Source organism: Toxotes jaculatrix, chromosome 12 (assembly GCF_017976425.1).
Source record: "Toxotes jaculatrix isolate fToxJac2 chromosome 12, fToxJac2.pri, whole genome shotgun sequence".
Classification (NCBI taxonomy): Eukaryota; Metazoa; Chordata; class Actinopteri; family Toxotidae; genus Toxotes; species Toxotes jaculatrix.
The window spans coordinates 17,760,144-17,779,565 of NC_054405.1; the positions used below are offsets into that span (position 1 = coordinate 17,760,144).

General features: G+C 42.8%; 1 protein-coding gene across 1 annotated transcript; it reads right to left on the minus strand.

The window, feature by feature from the left end:
- Positions 1-10,863: 10,863 nt before the first annotated feature.
- On the minus strand, positions 10,864-18,059 carry spry4 (sprouty homolog 4 (Drosophila)). Its single transcript, XM_041051627.1, has 2 exons — positions 17,834-18,059; positions 10,864-15,319 (listed from the first exon to the last, which is right to left on the minus strand). The coding sequence occupies exon 2, from the start codon at positions 15,266-15,268 to the stop codon at positions 14,129-14,131; it is 1,140 nt and encodes a 379-aa protein (XP_040907561.1). The 5' UTR covers positions 15,269-15,319; positions 17,834-18,059; the 3' UTR covers positions 10,864-14,128.
- Positions 18,060-19,422: the final 1,363 nt, after the last annotated feature.

Sequence of the window (19,422 nt, forward strand, 5' to 3'; positions counted from 1 at the left end):
TTTCTAAACGTACAAGCAGGAGACGGAAGTCAGGAATTTTCATGCCTTTATTTCCTTGAACTGTACAGCTACAAAAATCCAAGGATGGGTTTGTTGATTTTAAAAGGTTGAGTCTCCTTCCTGTTATCAAAGACACAGACATTGAGGTGGTGGACAATTATGTAACACTGCATATTATGGACTTGTTGCTGAGCTGAATTCTGAAGCCAAAGAAAAGAAAGGAAAGAAAGGAAGAAATCCTTTGATATAAGCTTTAATGCAATGTCCCTGTTTTCAAAAAGCTTTTCCCTTTCTCTCTCGTTTTAACCTCCTATTGGCAACCACAGTATTTGAGAAATGCTACCTACATTTCTACTGTGGCCGTTGAGCTGTTTCCATGGCGATGGGAGTCTCAAGTTTAGCATCCGAAATTTAGCCCTGAAGGGGGAGGGCAGCCAACTTTTGTGGCTCATGATAAGTCTAATTTCTTCTGTATTTTATTTTTTGCACCAGACTCCTGTTTTCTCTCCCTCTTTTTTACTTCTTGTAGACGAAACATGAATTCCAAAAAAATTCATGGTGATTAAAAAGCATCAAAATCTGTAAAGAAAGGACAGAAAATCTTACAAGAAGCAAGCTGATCTCCCCTCAAACAGCCACATCAAATGTTAAAGTTTAAAATATTTTAAATGACTGAAAGGATCAAGTTCCTGTCCTGAGCACTTTTTACTTCTTTTTAGTTTTAATGCAGAAAAATGTCCCTGTCCCTAGAGAGACTGACCACTGAAGACAGCTTTTGACATCTGCCCACAATAGTGTGTGTGTGTGTGTGTGTGTGTGTGTGTGTGTGTGTGTGTGTGTGTGTGTGTGTGTGTGTGTGTGTGTGTGTGTGTGTGAATAGATCCAGCCTGGACAAACAGCTATCTTGCTGTGCTGTTCGGTCGTCCCACCAGACACAGGAAGTTGCAGTGTCCCGGACGTCATTGTACCATGGGACAGAGGTGTCTTTGTCTGGGCTGAGGTCGCTGAACAGGTGCTCTGTCTTTGTTCCCTCAGTGTCTCTCAGTCACTCTCTCTTTTCTCTCCCACTGTCTCTGTCTGTCTCTCACTCACTCTCCAAATGTCTATCTGTTTTTCCCTGGAAGTATTAAGCACATGAAATTACAAACAATTAAGGATTATCTTCCTGATGTCAAACCCATTTGGTGTAACTTTAAACTACAGAAAAAATGGAGCATCCTCTGTATTGCCATGTTTGTTAAGTTTCCTCTTTGTCTTTGGTTTGCAGTGAAAATATCTGTTATGATAACAATATATTAATTCAAAAGACCCCATGAGTTTAAAAGATAATTGTGGTTGATAGAAAGCTGAAGGCATGATGTCACATCCAGGCAAGCCTCCACTAGTCTCTATAATTCAGTGCAGTCTCTCATTCAGCCAAGAATGAAACTTGTTCCTGGGGTATACTCACGATTCTCTAAGACAAATTAAACATCCACTTCAACAGCTGCTATTAGTCGAAACCTTTGTGATTTTAACAAAAAATTAATAGCATGGAAAAGACCACAGATGTCATGAATAATGACAGCAGGGCTGCGTGGGTACTTTTGTCATCGTAACTTGACTTTGTCCAACGCTCCATTCTAAAGTCAGTTTTTCAACTTTCTAGCTATCATCTCTGATGTCTAGAAAAGTGTTCAGTCTACTCTGAACTGCTCTGAACTAACTGCTGCCCCTTGTCCCTCTCATGGACTTATCTCTTCAATCGAGCCTTGATATTTAGCCCATGAACGTATAGAGCTTATGGGAAACCAATGGTAAGCTCTAAAAAATATGCATAAAAATGTGTTTAGAATTTTAGATTAGTTTAGATGTCCCTAGGTTTCTATGAATCCTATTTATCAATCATTTTGTATCATAAAAATTGAACTGAAACAGAAGATTTCCCAAAAATCTCCCTAATATTGTAAGATTTGAGGAATACACACTGTTATGTACTTGTTTTATAAAAAATAAATACTCACTTTTACGTTAGCACTGAAAACATACATGGGGGAATGGACTTCCTGTTTGCAGCATCATAGGCTGTGGTCAGGTAAGGATGAACTGGATCGGTGAGGACGGGTTGAAGAAGACTAGTGTATGCAACCACACTCACACACACACCTACACATACACGTACATACAAGCACACACACCCTGGAAAGGGGAACGTGAGAAAAGAACGAGAGGGAGATTAACACACTAATCCAATATCCGATGCTCCTGGATGGAGGAGCAGCTATTGAATGATGCCCCTCTTTCTCTCTCTCCCTCTCTCATGCGCACACTCATACATGCACACGTGCACGCACACACACACTCGCGCATACACACAAAGTGACTAGTCCTTATCAGATTCAGATTATTAATACAAAATATATAATAAATAAATTTGTTTTTTTTTAAATTAGATGTTTTATTACAGGTTAAAATAAGATAGCACTGTATTGATCCCCAGGAGAAAATGTTCGTCAGCAGCATGTGGAGAAATTAAAATTAGTCAAATTTTTTTACCAACCATGACATTAAAGTGACAAACTCGTTAATACATCAATAATTATAGTCCAATGACCCAATCCCTGCTAGGTAAATTGTTGTTCATGCTCATACCCACCTCTTCTGGAAGCCACAAGAGCTGTTTAAAATTGAGGAAGAAACAGCTTTTATTTATAGTTTGTTTTGTACTTATGAACTTTTGACACTTTATTTGATTTTCAATCAGTGTAGCTCTCCGGTCCCAAACAAAATGAGTGTGGCTTCGCTTAAGTACTGCAACTTTCACATGAGAGATCAAATGAATATTGCAAATATTCATGTCTGTTATCTGGGAAAATATACCTCTCTCTGCACTACTACTTTTATACAGTACAAATGGCTTCAGCTAAGAGATCAGTGACCTTCCAGAGCTGAGAATGCATGACAGGAACTTCACAGGAAGAGAAAAGGTCAGCCAACGGGAACATGAGGGTGCCAACAGAGCTAAAAGGAAACATTGAACCATCGTGAGACATGCCAAGATACCCCACCCCGAGGCCCTAAACATGCACATGCAAACACACACACATGAGCATGCAAACACACACTCACGCACCAATGCACACAAATCTCACATATCTGTGAAAACATGGCTTGACCTCTTTTCTTTTTGCCCACAGGTGTGCCAGTGTGAGAGATGGCGAGTTGTTGGTTGTTTCTGATGGGTTGCCGTGGTGATTTTCCTTGTTGCTCATGATATTGACTAAACAGATGTATGTTAACAGGAAGGAAGGAGGGCATTCTGGGGTAGAGCTATGTTGGCGATTGACTGTAGAAGAGGATGTGACCATGTGAAGTTTACAAGAGGAAAGTGTCTCCTCTCCTCTCCCCTCCTCCCCTCCCCTCTCCTCTCCTCTCCTCTGCCATAGAGTGAATTGGCAGATTCAGTGGAGTAACAGATGTGTATAACATCATTATTTCAGTCTCTGGCACGACCACTGTTGAATTTATAATACAAAGCTGCTGTAAGTTTATCACAACACATCACAACTCTACAAGTCTCCCAGGATGTGTGTGAGTGAGTATATGTATATTAATTTTATGCATGTTTTTGCTATGATGAAGCAGAGTCTAGGCGAACATGTGTACATAATCCACACGATAAAGCCGACATGAGCTGCCAGTGTCCAGTGTGATGTGTAATCTGGATTTCTTTCTTCTGGTTTTCGCCTCAGTGACAGTTCGAAAGAAAGTTGGCCATGGCTGAATTTCATGCACACCAACTGCCCATCAGATTTCCATATGTCTTATTTCAGAACTGGCAATTTTGTTTGACAGCATTTTGAGCCACAAACTTGAGGAAAAACCTCATAAATTAACGGCCAGCGGAGAATTGTCCCACCACTCCTCAGTAAATTTCAAGACCAACACCGATATTTTTCAATATAATGACACAAACCGAACATTATCCCTATTCTCCACGTTACGCATTTAGTACTTCGAGTTGGAATATGACTTTGTCCAGGCAGTGCAGTGACTCACACAGGGAACTGGAAACCACGAGCCAAACTGGACATCGATTTGTCCTCCTGTCTCCTCTCCTACTGAGTCCAACAACAAAGCCTCATTGTGGACCATGGAGCTGACACACACACACACACACGCACACATACATACATGGTTCAGCCCTGAGCAATCTGCCCACATATGCACTCACACACGAACATGCACATACACTCTAAAAACAGCACATACTGTTATCACATACATGAATAGGCATGTACACACACACACACACACGCTCACACTCACACATATGCATACAAGATGAACAAGCAACAAGCAAACAACACACACACACACACACACACACACACACACACACACACACACACACACACACACACACACACACACACACAATGGTGCTGACTTCCTGTGAAGTCATACCTGTTACATAAGTATCTCTCTCTCTCTCTCTCTCTCTCTCTCTCTCTCTCTCTCTCTCTCTCTCTCTCTCTCTCACGCTCTTTCTCTCTCTCTCTGTGTTTGGCTGCTTTTCTGTTTGTTCTGATAGAACAAGGACTGAAGCACAGATAAACAAGCAGACGTGTGAATGAAGCAGATTTAACTTCCATGTAAGAACTGTGTGAGGACACATTGCAACTGGTGGTGGCTTTGAACTAGTGGTGAATCTAGAAAACACTAATATTTTGGAGGAAGTCAGTTGTGTCAATGTGAAGAGGCTCCCTGGCTCTCTAAGCTGAACTCATGATATTATGACATGAAACATTCATGTCTTTTTTTTTTTTAAACAAAGTTATACAGTTTGCGATGCTGTAATTATAGTTATGAAATGACTTTTGCTTTGTTTATCATCTTTATTCCATCTTTCAAATTCAGCTCACTTCAAATTGGTTTAATTTGACTCACACTGAATATTTTTGGGTTTTGGATTCGAATACAACAAACAATTTGAATACATCAGTTTGGGAAACTGTAGCAGGCACCTTTCACTATATTGTAACATTTTATTGACCAATTGATTAAGTGGTTAAGGAAGAAATTAATTACTTGAATCAGCTGATGAAAATGGATTCAGTTCATGCTAAAAGGATTTGACTCGATTGAGACAAGCACGTTTTCTTTTTCTCCAAATCACATTTCCAACGGAGGAAAACATAAGAATAGTTGTCAACTATCAACTTATGCCAAATCAGAATTCCTTCATCGTTCGCAATGTCCAGAAAGCCAGATTCTTTTACTCCCCAGACAAATGGGTAATGAGTGTATTTTTTGTTTTTGTTCACCATTGTCAGTTCTTGTATTTGCTCGTGGTTCTAATATAGGCTTGTATTGTTTTGCTCCCTTCAGTTGTACACTGAAGAGTGTTGGTGCTGACCCAAAGCAAAATCAAAAACTTCACCAGACCTAAATGAGTCAAAGCTGAGTTTCTAACCTTTTCCCGCAGAAAGAGTCAACAAATCTGGTTTTTACCTTTGAGAAGTTTTATAAAAATAATTTGTGTTCATCATTTGTGTGAATTTCTCAAACTCAACAAGCTTTGAGAGCTCGTGAAGAGAACCAAGAGGCTGAGGAGGACAAGATTTCTTTATCCAGTAACAAGTGGAGGTCAGGTTGAAGGTGATGTTATTCACTATCTGGTGAAATCGTGAGAGAGAAAAAGTCAGCGTAACAGCTTCACTTCAGAAAAGAAAAAACAAGATTAGAGAAAGAACGTAGATAGGAATACTTGGACAGAGAAGCAGAGAGGGAGAGATATGAGAGCAAAGATGGGAATCAAAACAGTGTTTTGCAATACTGTTCTCTGTACGTGTGCGCATGCACGTACACGCCGTTTCTTTCTTGTGCGTGTACACGTGTGTGTGTGTGTTCACTGTTTGTGTCAGTACTGAGTGTAAGACACTCAAGCCAAGAGATAAATGTATGAAATGTTATTGTGGTGGGGCTGGCCCTGCTCCAGAGGAAGTGCTTGGCTTTGACAATGCTCTCACCAGGAATGCACTGCAGGCTGCTGCCAAGTGGGCGTGTCGCTGCTCCGGGGTCGGAAGCCAAGTTTGGTCGGTTCAGTTTTGGCCCCTCCGATGCCTCGGGGGACCGTCCTGCTCCACTGTTGTTCAGAAAAGAGAGAGAGAGAGCGAGAGGGAAAAGAGGGAGAAAAAGGGGAGAGAGGGTGTAGGTTTGTGTGTTCTTGTAAGCTTAGTTTGTATAGATTTGAATGAGTGTGTGTGTGTGTGTTTTCCCTTTGAGAGGAGGATCTGAAAGGAATGCAACTGTTCCTTTACACATGTCCACCCCCCTTAGGCTGCCACAGGGCCTGTTGAAAACAGACATGCATCCACGACACACACACACACACATGCAAACACAGAGGTTGTGGAATGGAAGGAAGTATCAAACTACACCGGCAGAATACTTATCAAGACCGAGGAGCAAAGCTGCCCATTAAGATTCCAGACTTTCACTGCTTAACCTCTGCAATAAGAAAATAATAGGATCACAGTAGAAAAGAAAAGAATAATCAGCTGAATACCACATTTTTATGTTTCAAATGTTTAAAGATATTTCTCCCTCTGTTGTAAATCTGAGAACTAAGACGGCGGTCTTGAAGCAGAAGTCTGCTGACAAGGAGTGGAAAACTTCCCTGTGCATTCCTTTGCACAAGTTATTTATCTAAACTTTAAATCTAAACATCACATGGTTTTGTTCAAAGTGTACAAAAATGTACATTCATAATGAAACCAAGGGGAAAAAATAACATTCTCCCTTACGTTGGGAGGTGAGATGAGATTCAATTCAAATTCCTGTTTGATGGATTTAATTTGTTTTGTCTTTTTATGTGCTGCCCCTTTTCGTTGACATACAACCCTCCCCCTGGGTACAGGGTTCGTATAATGGTGGTATAATGGGAGAGGGCTGCAATAGAAAGCAGTAAAGAGGCCGGTGTCGTGGAGGCCTTGGTGTGCTGCAGACTGGCAGTGCCTGGTGATAAGAGGCTGCGGCCTGGATGGCCTCTCTGAGGGGAAGTGATGCAAGACAGTAGCTCTTTGTTTAGTGGCATTACTTGGTCCCATGCCAGTGGCCCCACTGAATGAAATGGACCGGTTGGCTTGTTTGCTGGCTGGGTGACTGGCTTCATGGTGGACAGGCTGACTGCCTGGCTGACTTGTTGGTAGGCAGGCAACTGCGGCACTAAAAATCGTGGCTAATCTCTCTTTTCTCCTCTTCTTTCTGTCTTTCTTCCTCTCTCGCCTCCTTGGGCTCAAAGGAACACTTAAGCCGTGAACTGGGTAATATTGTTCCATGAAAAAATGCGACATTACAACCGCGTTGGTTTTTGACATGCTAGAAATGAAAACTTTCTGGATGTTTGACAATAGCCATCAAGGATTAAATTATTCATGAAAAACTTCAGGATGCTTTTGATTTAATATCTAGACTTGTAGCTCAAACACTCTGAGGCTCTCATTGACCATTTTAACTTGCACAGACTTTAAATCAGACAAGCTTCTTGGAATCCTGAACAACCGCTCCTCCTTTGCTCCCTGTTCTCCTCCCCCTCCAACTGTCCCAGCAGCTCCTGCGCCTCTCCTCGCCGCTCTCCCTGCCACTTCCTGAGTGTTGAAATGTGTGTTTTTCCTGCAGCTGAAGCCGTCCTGTCACACTTAGGTTCATTTTACTTTTGAATTCCACAGAGGAAAGGGAGGAGGGGAATAGAGGGAGCAGAGGAGGAGATACTGTGTGTGTTTTTACATCTGTGCTTTGCCCGTGTGTGTGTGTGTGTGTGTGTGAGGTGACAGGATTTTGCAGTCTGCAGGTCTAAATGTCAGGGGTTCCATTTCCAAACTGTGTGCACTTGCTATTTCTGCATTCAAATATGAGCATATGTGCATTCCTACAGACAAGCATTGTGAACACTTCCCAAACCCACCTGTATGTACACACATATATACAACACAACAACACACAAAGTCCCTCTTACTCACCATTGTTATCCTGGTCCAGGGTCACCGACCAAGTCTCTAAATGCATTTCCATCCACCTGATTTTTTGTCCCCATTTTCAGTATGCTGTTTTGGAAACACTGTAAAAGTCAGAAACAAAACGTTGCATTATAGTTGCTGCACTTGGCCGAAGTGAAGAAACCCATTGGATTGGGTCATGTTTGGTCTGACAGTTTGTAGTTTGATCCTAACTCAAGCAACAATTTGTCAGACAAGGAAAATATCTCATGCTGTTTTCTAGTTCTATCAAAGAAAGATGGCCGAAATGTTACACTTTCTGTCCTTACAAAAATCTGCATCTATAAATTGAATAAACAAAAATAATGGGGGTGAAAGGAACAGAAAAAGAGGAAAGTGTGTATCCGAGTGTGTGTGTGTGTATCTGGGGTTAGTCGGTGGTGCGAGGGGGTTCGCATGAGCGCTACACCAGATGTGAAAATGACTTTTGCAATATGTCATCTAAACAGCAAACTGCAGGGGATTTACTTGAGCTAACTTGATGCACATAAGTACTGGGAAGTCAAAATTGCAGTTAGCTTCTTGAAAATCTCAAACGGATTCGGAGACCAGCTGAGGGGAAACATTATTCATTGCAGGAAACTGGCATGTGGTTTTCCTCGCGGCCTCGGAGCATTAGTCTAACACATGTTACCTAAATGCAGATTCACACTGCAAAGTGGCGGTTTGCCTCTTTAAGTGGTATCTCAGGTCACATCGATGAACGGTGATACGGTGACACGGTGACTTAGCACTACGAGTTCTGCCAGTTGTGAAATGCAGCAGATAAGAAAACAAACATGAGATGGGTCAAGCCAGATTATGTCGCTTGGAGGTTGCACCTGATGATCCTTTTGTCCTGTGTTATCGCAACACAACCGCTGTTTTCAGTGGAACGCACATATAGTGACGGTCCAGCCCTCTCACACACACACACACACACTTCTCATATGTGTAACTGGAACAAAGTCCTATCGAGCCTGAGGGCCACTGACACACTTTTACAGAATGAACCGACCCCTCTGTTACTCTCTCCTCTTCTTTCTCTTTCTATCCTTTCTCCTCTCTCATATGTATATATATATATATATATTTTTTTTTTTAAAGATGTAATTTATTAATGTCCTGTTCACTGAGAAGCTTGGATTTGGGAGTGCCTGCATGTGTGTGAAATTATCAGCACAACAGCAATACTTTGCCATAACAGCAGCTGATGTGTGTATGTGTGCTGGGTGTGACGACCTTATTCTTGACATTGCACAATAATGCTGCAAATGAAGCGGAGCACAAACATACAGCAGCAATAGTCCCACATACTAGCTTCCCCCAATGTAACTTAGCATGTTAGGAGAAGACAGTTAACATTTGAAAACTTTAAAATATGGCTTTCAACCATTTTCTGGCTAATGTTTGTTGTTGGTAAACTCACCCCTTTTTGGTTGCACTTCAGGCCAAACCACTGCACAAATAATTATTTGCATACACAGGTTTTGACCCAGGACTGGCTCTGCAGTGAATCCAGCCTGCCATAATAGTAGCTGATAATAAATGGTTTCTTCTTCACCTGCCTGTGCTGAAGCTTCCTGTGTTGATGATATATATGTGGCCCGGTGGGGTGGAGATGACAATGTAGGTGTGGAGGAAGTCAAATGCAGGTGTTTGTGCGTATGTGTGTGTGTGTGTGTGTGTACGCGTGCTGTCCCAGGTGGGTGCTGACAGACTGGCAGGTAAACAGGCAGGTTGGTCTCTGATCTCACCTGTTGGAGCAGACACAGCAGCGCCTGCAGGGCTTCTGCAGCGGAAACATGTTCTTTATGTGATGCTGGAAAAGCCAGGTCAGCTCTTCTCTTCTCTTCTCTTCTCTCTTTTGCTTCTCTAACCTTTTTTTGTTCCTTCCCCTCTCCTCTCCCAGGTGCTGGGAGGGGGTGGGTATAAAGGGAGGAAGAACGCCTCGGGACAACAACAGCACAGGTGGGCTGGGGGTGGGGGGTGACGACAGTGTGTGTGTGTGTGTGTGTGTGTGTGTGTGTGTGTGTGTGTGTGACAGGAAGATTTTGTGTGCACTCCAGCTTCATGAGGAGGTGCTTTGGAGAGAAAGGAATGTTACACATCCAGATTATAACAGACCACCCCTATAAACTAGAAGGAAGTCAGTTTAACCTGCATCAAACACACACACAAACACAGCAACCAGCAAGTGTAGGTTCTGATATGAAGTGACCATATTACATGTTCATGTCTCATGTTACATTGTCCAGAGGCTATGAATTAATTTTTTCTTTCGGTTTAAGGTCAAGCTGCTTCATTTGGCCTTCACCGCAAGAGCAGTGTTTTATAGAGCACATTCTATTCATGCGCAGTAAGTGGGGACCTCAGGAAGTTGAAATGTTGATGTAAAACAAGTAAAGGCCCGGAAATGTTGTTTTATAGAATGATTAATAGTTACATTAATTAGCATCTAGTGACTGAAGTATATTCACAAGAAGTATACAAGTGGCTGCATAGATCAGTAGCAGCTTACCAGTATTTTAGCAGCCATATCCCATTTTTGTATTATCAAGTTTATACAATATATAGCCAAACATGTATAATACATGTTTGGCTATATATTAAGTTATGTGTCTTTACATAACAGGTGTATTTTTCAAATTCTCACTTAATGTCTCTCTATGTGCAATGTCATTCTAAAAGTAGAGAGTGTGGTATGTGTGTGTTTGCACAAAAGTAACGACACAACAGCCAGGTATATTTAACAATATATATTTCCATTGTCAATGTACATTCCATTTCGACATAAGCTTTCTTCACAAACAAAAAGTTGGCATCTAAATAAATACTATATAAAATAGAACTTCAAAATAAATATATCTATAAAGGGAACCTTTTATATGAGAGATTTTTTTTCTTTTGTTATATCTAAACAAAACAAAAGCACAGATCGTTTCTTAATCCCCAACATAGACATTGCAAAGGCATAACGGAATGGAGTAGCATCACCCAGCTATATGAGACTTTTCCTCTTGCTTGGGGTGAAACTTAAAAAAAAACCCAAACATCTGTGCCTGCAAATGAGCGACACAAAGGGGTATGAGTGTGTAAAAATCACAGCATTATAGCAAAAGGGGAAAAAAAGGAAAAGAACTGAAAGATTTTTATCATTGAGTTGTCGTTGTTGGTGATTATTCCACACCTTGAACAGGCTAGCGAGCACATGTGAAAGTGTAAAGCTAATGTGAAGTGAAAAACATCACTGTTGCAGTGACAGAGCTGAGGAATTAAAGAAAAGAAAGGCAACATCTGTTTGAAAAAAGAGGTCCACTGGTTAAAAAGATGGCACTGAACACAACTTGAGAGAAAAACAAAGACAGGCGGAAAACGGCGAGAAAGGGAGCGAAAGAGAGACAGACTTGTCTTTCTCTCCCGTCTCTGTGGTATGACAAGTTTATGTACAGCAGCTGTGTTTGTCAATCAAGGCCAGGGGTGTTTGTTGGACAATTTCTCAGGGAGGAAGGAGGGAAGAAGGGGGACAAGGGGAAGGGGTTGGGTGGGGGAGTAAAAAAGAGAAAAAGAGGGGAGAGAGCTGAGACACTGAGCAGTAACAGCAGGAAATGGGTTGATCCGGATAGGGGTAGATTGTGTTCCCTGTGTGGATTCAATGAGTCCACAGTCTTTAGGACTCGGAGAGGAACCAGGGAATTAGCTTAGCCTCTCGACTGCTAATGAGCCATGGATAGCATAAACAGCAGGAGTTTTTTTTTCTTTTTCTTTTTTTTTTTTATTGCCGGGCACACTTTTCTAAATCAAGTGCTAGTGATAGAAAGACCTGTCATTTTTGTTACCCCTTCCCAATCCTTCCTCTCACCACCCTCCCTCTTTTCTTTTTCTCACAACCTCAAAAACATCTTTATCTTACCCTCAAAATATATATCTAATATATTCTCTATATATTTTGTACTGAATTGTAGTTATAATGTACCATGCAATCTTTCAAGGACATTTAAAAGTCTCTTCTAAAGAACACAAATGTTGTGAAACTATTTACAGCAAATAACATTTCACCTGCATAGCTCTATTACTAAATATATTGTCAAAACATTTGTGATTTTTGCTGCCCACCTAGGTGTACTAGGCCTTTGCCCAGTCACACAATCATTCTCAGTTTTGGCACCTTTCTCTCAGACTGAATTGCTAGGTTTTGAAAATATTGCCTCATACATTCAAGACTAAGGAGAGTGTTTTTTTTTTCCTTTCCTTTTTTTGTTTCCTGTGTGATATCGGCTTTGTGCAACAAGACAAATACAGGTATGAGCAAAGTTAGGCACCCTAATGGAAGTTAAGGGTCTGACATGAAGAGAGGTGTGTGTTACAGAGCAACAAAGACAGTATGCCTTTATGCCAAACAGAAAAGGCCATCTGTATTAAAGGGCAGAATGCCTTTAAGAACCAACTGCCGTCAACTCCATTTGGCAAGAGTGCATAACAACTGTGATCACTCAGACAGCGAAAACATGCTACTGTATGCTAGCTTCCTTTGGCAAAGTCCTAAGAATGTCATGCAAGCCACAAAAATAGACTTTAAGAATAAAAGATAGACTATCTAACACAGCAATGCAGCATAATGATTAGAATTTGATGAAGACACTGTGTGTGTGGGGGTGGGTTGGGGGGGCTAAATGTGGTGCACACCAATGTGTAATGTGAGATAGCTGAGGTGGTTAATACTGTGCTTTAGTACATCCTTTAAGGGGTTTACTTCTTCCTAAAAAGGTTGTGCAAGTGGCAGGTTTGATTTCGACAAAGGCTGACTAGATACAAACACAACAACAACAACTTTGCTATGCCTTCTCTCCCCCTCTTCACTCTCTATCACTTGCATCCCCTCTCCTCCGGAAACATTATTTTCTGGCCAGTTTGTCTCTCACTTAGCTTACTTGTTTTTAAATAATTCACTATTGCCTTTTTGCCCCTAAATGTTTCTTTGCCTTCATGTGCAAAGGGGAAGCAGACCAGGCTCTTAGGCAGTTTAGAAATCAACATGCTGTAGGCCAAGTTCTAGGGAGGATTACTGTAACAGTCCCTGAGAAGGTTGGGTGTACTTTTTTTTTTTACACATTTCTCTACGACACATCAACTTCTAGCACGGTGGGTAACCATTACACTAGAGCATGCAGGTCATGACATGCATTACCTCTGAGGTGATTGGTGAACGGCATTCAAAGTCTTTAAGAATGTCTGGGCTTCACCCCCCAAAACAGGAAACACACTGTAAAGTGATTATCTCTCTCTCACTTGCAGTACAACTGCTTGCACACAATACAGAGTGAGAATTATGGGAAATTACTATTATTTTTAAGTCTCAAAAGGTTTGTTTTTACAGCTCCTCCGTGGAGATAAAAACTTAGAGATAAAATGTTAGCAATACCAAGCCAGCATCTTTAAGGTATAAGAGGAAAAATGGCGACACTAAGAGATGGTGATCATCATAATAGCAGAGAGAGTGAGTGAGTAAGTGGTGGTTTCACTCTTGCAGTGACCTATCCTAAAGCCACAGTATAGGTAATCACTTGTTTTCATGTTTGTCCAGACAGGGGGACACGGGGCTGTGCTTTTGGGGATAGGAAGGGTTGCACAGATATTTATCTCCATCATATAACTTCTATGTAATCCAAGGATCAGAAACCAGCGTAGGGTTAGTTACCGTTACAAAATTAGCTGAGAAATACAGAGCAGCAGAGAGGTACAATGACTTTGTGCCTTCAGCCATCTTTGCACAACAACACAAACACCAGTCCCACAATCTAGTCTCTTCTTCTTGTGTCACTCTTACAAAAAAAACATCAACAAAAAAAAAAACATCTCAAAGGGCCTGTTAGCTATTCATACTAGCCAACTTTCTCGGATCTGGCCCGTTTTGTTCACCACCCTATCAAACATAGGTCAAAAAGCCATTTAAGTACCTTTGTTTTACATAAGTCATCTTCCAGCAGATTAATGGGGTAGTTTAAGGGGTTGGTGTTGGATTGTCCTGTCCACAGAGAGCGAGCAAGTACTGTGTGGTCCTGTCCATTTTTTTTTTTAGCAAGGCCACTGCCGGCCAGTTTGGTCCAGTATCATGACCCCTGCTGCTGCTTCTCTAGTGTCCCAACTTTTGCTTCCACGCCTCCATTTTTACACACAGGGACACTCATGCCATTCTGCAAGTTCTTGCAGCGGCAGCCAGGCCTGCTAACATTGTCGTAACACTTCTGTCCCAGTTTAGCCAGGCCCATAGCTGGCAGATAGCAGACCAGGCAAGGCAGGACAAGGGAAAGGGCTGCCATGAAGGACCAGCGTGCGCAACAGTTGGCCTGGGAGCACGAGCAGGGCTTGTCAGCGCAGGAGCCCTCATCATCCTCATCCTCAGTACAGTGGTAGAAGATCCCTTTGACCAGGCACATGCAGGTGGCTGTATCCACCAGACTCTGAGCAGAGCACAGGCACTCCTGGTTGCAGACCCAGCAAGAGGGTAGGGTTCGGGGGAGTGTACACTCCGTGCAGCGGCACTTCCCGCAGTGCTCACAGAGAAGGAGGTGCTTCTTCTCAGTCGGGGAGGAAGGGATCAGCGCCAACCCCTGCTGGCCACCGGTGGAGCACACGCCTCCTGCAGGCACCTTTGCAGACTTGAGGTCCAGCGATTTGGAGGAGGAGCAGGAGGAAGCAGAGGAAGAGGAGGTGATGACTTTAGATTCGGAGGAAGTGAAGCAGCCTGGAGTTCGAGTAGTAACGGTGCTGAAGGGGCCCTGGTGGGGGTGCAGGTTGGGGTGGTGGTCCACCGTTGGGGTGGGTGCAGCATGGTCCAGCAGCCTCTGATCAGACGAGGTGCTGCTGCTGCTGCTGATAGAGCTGGGCCTTCCACTGAAGGAAATCCAAGGGTGGGTTGTGGTGTCCTGGTGAGGATGGGGTTCGCACCTGCCCTGCTGGTGGTGCTGGTGATTGTGATGATGGTTCTGGTTTGCCCCCAGGAAGGCCTCCTGATTCTGACCAAGCCAGGTGATTCTTCGGTTTACAGACTTCTGGCTTGGGGGCTGCTGGGAAACGACGGCTGGGCTGTCAATGTAGTCGTTCTCCACATGTGAAGACTTTATCTGGTCGATGGGGTAGATGGTGAGGGGGTGCTGCAGGCGGCCGTAGGGCACCCGACTGTCCAGCAAGGGCTGGGATATGAGGGATGAGGACACTCCGGGGATGTGGTGGGGAACCCTGGACTCCATGTGTAGGCTGGTGCCTCGCACGTCTTCACTCTAAAGCAGCATTTAGCAATACTGCAAAGACAGATGCAAAAGAGACAGTTATGACTGGCAGCATTTGCGGTTGTTCATGCTCTTTCTTTTTGAAAAAAATAACACTTTGATCATTACTGTCCAGAGAATGATGGCCAGGTTAGCTATAAAGACCAGAGTGTGAGAACATGAACACATTGCCTTCCTTCATTTGCCAGACCAGAGTAGGTCAAGGTTAAAACCTTCAGTTTGTTTGACATGATGTGAAAAGAAAAACGTCTGCATATGTTGATTTATATTAGTAGGTCAGATTTTAAAGCGTCTGTTTCACCCTCTGTTATATAATTTCAATGTCCTGCTGCTTTTGCATTGCCTCTGTTGATGACTAACCACTGCTTTATCTCATGACTACACCACTAAGAGTACTTTCCCTATATGATTAAGACATTTCTATATGACTGTAATAAATCATACAGTAACTATACAAGAACTAAAGGGATCACTCAATTTCAAATCAATGCATCAGGCAGCATATAAAACTGATATATGTTTTACACATAGTTTACTAAAACCAAGACAATTATTAAATTGTTGAAACCAAAGTGTTTCAGTTTCTCAGCAGAAATCTTTTTCCAGGCCAGACCTCTACAATAATCTGAATGTAGAGTTTCCAAATGATCTTGATTTTTAGGCTGAATACAAACAGGGTTTCAAACCTCCTCCATTCTAACTTTGACATTAGAACAATGGAAGTTGGGCTCTCATCGCCTCCCTTCCAAAGAGCAGGGAGCACCAGAGAGCAGGGCTTGCATGCAAAAGACTCAAAGATGCAAAACAAGGCAGAGCATAGAGAGGAGAAGGTTGCCTGAAAAGGGGCTTCAACAAAGGCAAAATGAACGCAAGAGGCAAAGGAAATGAGGTCTTTGTAGAGAATCACACAGTAAAATGAGAGTTATTAACACACACCCAGTGATATAATTTTACCTATATTTTTAGCTTTGGCAAATTTGCTCTCCCAGGTATATAATAAATAAGCACAAAATTGAATCAGGGTAACAGAGCAATCTTGGAATTTGTGAATGAAACTCATTTTGTGAACTGCAGTTTTTTGTGAATGAAAGCTGTTGGCTGCACTCGGGGCTGAAGGCATGAATCAGTGCGCCCCAGCCATGATGAGCCTGAATGAAATCGGTTTCATCCATTTCATCAATGGGCGCTCGGCAGCCGGCAAATACCTAACCTACTTTACAGAAAACAAAAAGGTGATTGAAGACAAACGGCGCAGCACAGCCGACATTTCCACTGACCCATATCTGGGGTGTTTGGTTACCTTATTGCCAAATATACCCCACGAAACTCAATTTATTCTGACCGAGGCTGTGTGAATTTTCCGACGACCTAAAAACTGTCGTGTTGTGGTTTATCACCGTACATTAACCTGCTCATTGGTGGTCTACTTCGTTTAAAAATGAGTCAAACGTCGTCAGTGCTTTGCTTTGCCTGACCGTGTTATTGTCCATATCCTCAGATTTGCAAAAGCCTGGTTGAGAAACCTGTTGCGACATTGCTGGCACCGACACAAGCGCTTGTGATCGTCAAATCTAGACCATTATGAGCTCCAAGTCGGAACTGTGCGTGTGCAAGCGCGCGTGTGCGTCCCTCCCTTCAATATGTGAATGAACTGAGTCATAAGAATCGGAGGCTCGGCATACTCAAATAGCATGTTTATATAGGCATTGTAACCACGCATTCAGCACCTCACGGTTAATATCTGTAAATTGACTAAAGTATAACCTTGACGGTGAAAATGGTACAGTCTGTGCCGCCACCGGACAGACGATTGTAGGGTAGTTTTAATCGGCGGCAGCTAAGTGCGTAGTTTGATGCGTAAACCTGAATGTTATCGTTCGTGCAAACCAAAAAGAAGCTGATTAAAGACATTTTTTTAATATTCTATTGGAGGCAAGTCGGGTAAGAAAAAAAAATGCTCGGGATTAATAGCAAAAACACCTGACACAACCTACATGGCGTGCCAGCCAGGCGGTCGCTGCAGAGAGAGAACGAGACACGCAACCGAACCACCCGAGATAACATGTACAGGCGGCTTCGGAGTGGACGGGGATTTAGACAGAGATGGAAATATAGGTCTGTTCCGCTGCCTTTATTTTATAGTGACAGTGGCTTTAAAAGAAGCCACAAATGGCGAGGCGATAGAAGTTGAAATCCGTGTTGAAATTAATATTTTCTGTAAAGAAAAAAAAAGTGGTATTCCGATCAAGTTACGCTTTAAAACACAACACCGTTTCCCCTCTCTGCGCCATCAACCTTGCTTTTGGTACGAAATCGGTGGTTAAATATTGACTCAGTGTGCAAACACGGGTCGGGGAAACAGCTTGTTGCAAAATAGAATTTGCAAGAGCGTTTTCATGCCTGCGATCCACTGGACTGAGAGGGGCAGCGTAGGCAGCAAAAGGACCGGACAGTCGGTCTGTGCGGCCACACGTTGACAAGTTACAAACGTTTAACGATGAGAAAACGTTAGAGGTGCTCACTTACTGTGGTTTCAGGATAAAATTCTCATCTCTTCGTTGCGCACGACGTTTGCCCGCAGCTTATAGTCCAGTCCAACCGAATGAGTAGCTCCAAGAATTTTGAGTGAGGATAAGTCCAAATATTAGGAAATAATATGAGCAAGGTAGGCGAAAGGAGAGCGAGTCTCCAACACTAATCTCCACTCGCTGGTGCGTAAAAGGCGACTGCGGTTGTGGACGCAGAGCTTTGGGTATGATGTTGCAACCACCGAGGGGGAGGGAAGTTAGTTTTTATGAATGGGAGGGTAGAGGAAAGGAAAGGGACGGCACTGCGCAGATGCCTCGGCTTTTTTTCCTCTCTTTTTTTGTGAATGGGAGGGCAGAGCGACTCGGGAGGGCTGAAATGCGGAGGTTACATTTTTATGAATGGGGAGGACTCAGAATGGCATTGCGCAGGCGCGATGCCGAGATTTTTATGAATGGGAAGAAATGGCGAATGAGGCGTGTGTGAGAGAGAGAGAGAAAGGGGGGGCGAGGGAATGAGGAGGTGGGGGCTTTTATTGGTCACAAGGGCAATGTCAGGCCTGATTTACATAAAGAGTCGGCTCATCGGCTGTGGTGCCACTCTCGCTTTATTTTAGTCTGTTAATTTATTTATCTATGCAGCCCGCGCTTCCTGCTACATGTTAAAGGAGACGTGATTGTGGTATTGTGTAACAGATGAGAGAGCGAGCGAGATGTGAGTGGGCTAAATCTGCAACGAATTAATTAATTTATTTTTTTCATTGCTGGCAAATCAGATCTCTAATATTCTTCTGATTCTCATGATTTGGTGCCAAGATGTCTAACGAGAAACACGAAGATGCAGTCATGGCCTATATTCTAGAGAACAAAACATCTCAGCAAAGCCATAAATCTGGAAAAATGTGATACAAGTGGGTTTAATAAACGAAAAGCAGCGAGTATTTGAGGGTTATTTTTCATTATAATCAGTGTATTCTCGACGAAGATATCAAGATCACAGAGAATCCTTCAGATCACATGCCTCGGCTCGATTAGGACAAATAATACCCTTCCTGTTCTATCTAAAGCCGTTTATTGCGAACAAGGACGTGCCCTTCCTTCCTCTGCAACAATGTGAGGTATGACTACAGCTTCTATGGCAGTGTAAAAAAGAAAAAAAAAACAGAGGAGAAGAAGGAGGAGGGGAGGAGAGGATAAGGGGGGTGGGGGGTTATAACGCCTACTCTGAAACGCAAACCAGCATGAGGGCAGGCAGGATTCACAAAAGGACAGGATGTTGTTGATTTGTACCGAAACCACACGGAGGAAATGAGTGTGAATTTCCTTTCTCTCTGACATCCCAGTGTGTGTGTGTGTATGTGTGTCCCTGCAACCCCCCGCCACCATCCTACCTCTCTCCCCTCCCTCAGCTTGGGGCTTTTAACCAGTCAAAGGTTAACAGTTGCCCCATTATCCGTTTGCACACAATCACCATGGTAACCACTACACCTCCAAATTGGGGTTACTGTTTTGGAGAAAGCTAGAGGCAGACAAAAAGGGGAAGAAATAGTTTAATTTATTTTGGATGGATCAGAGATGGGTTACTGTCAA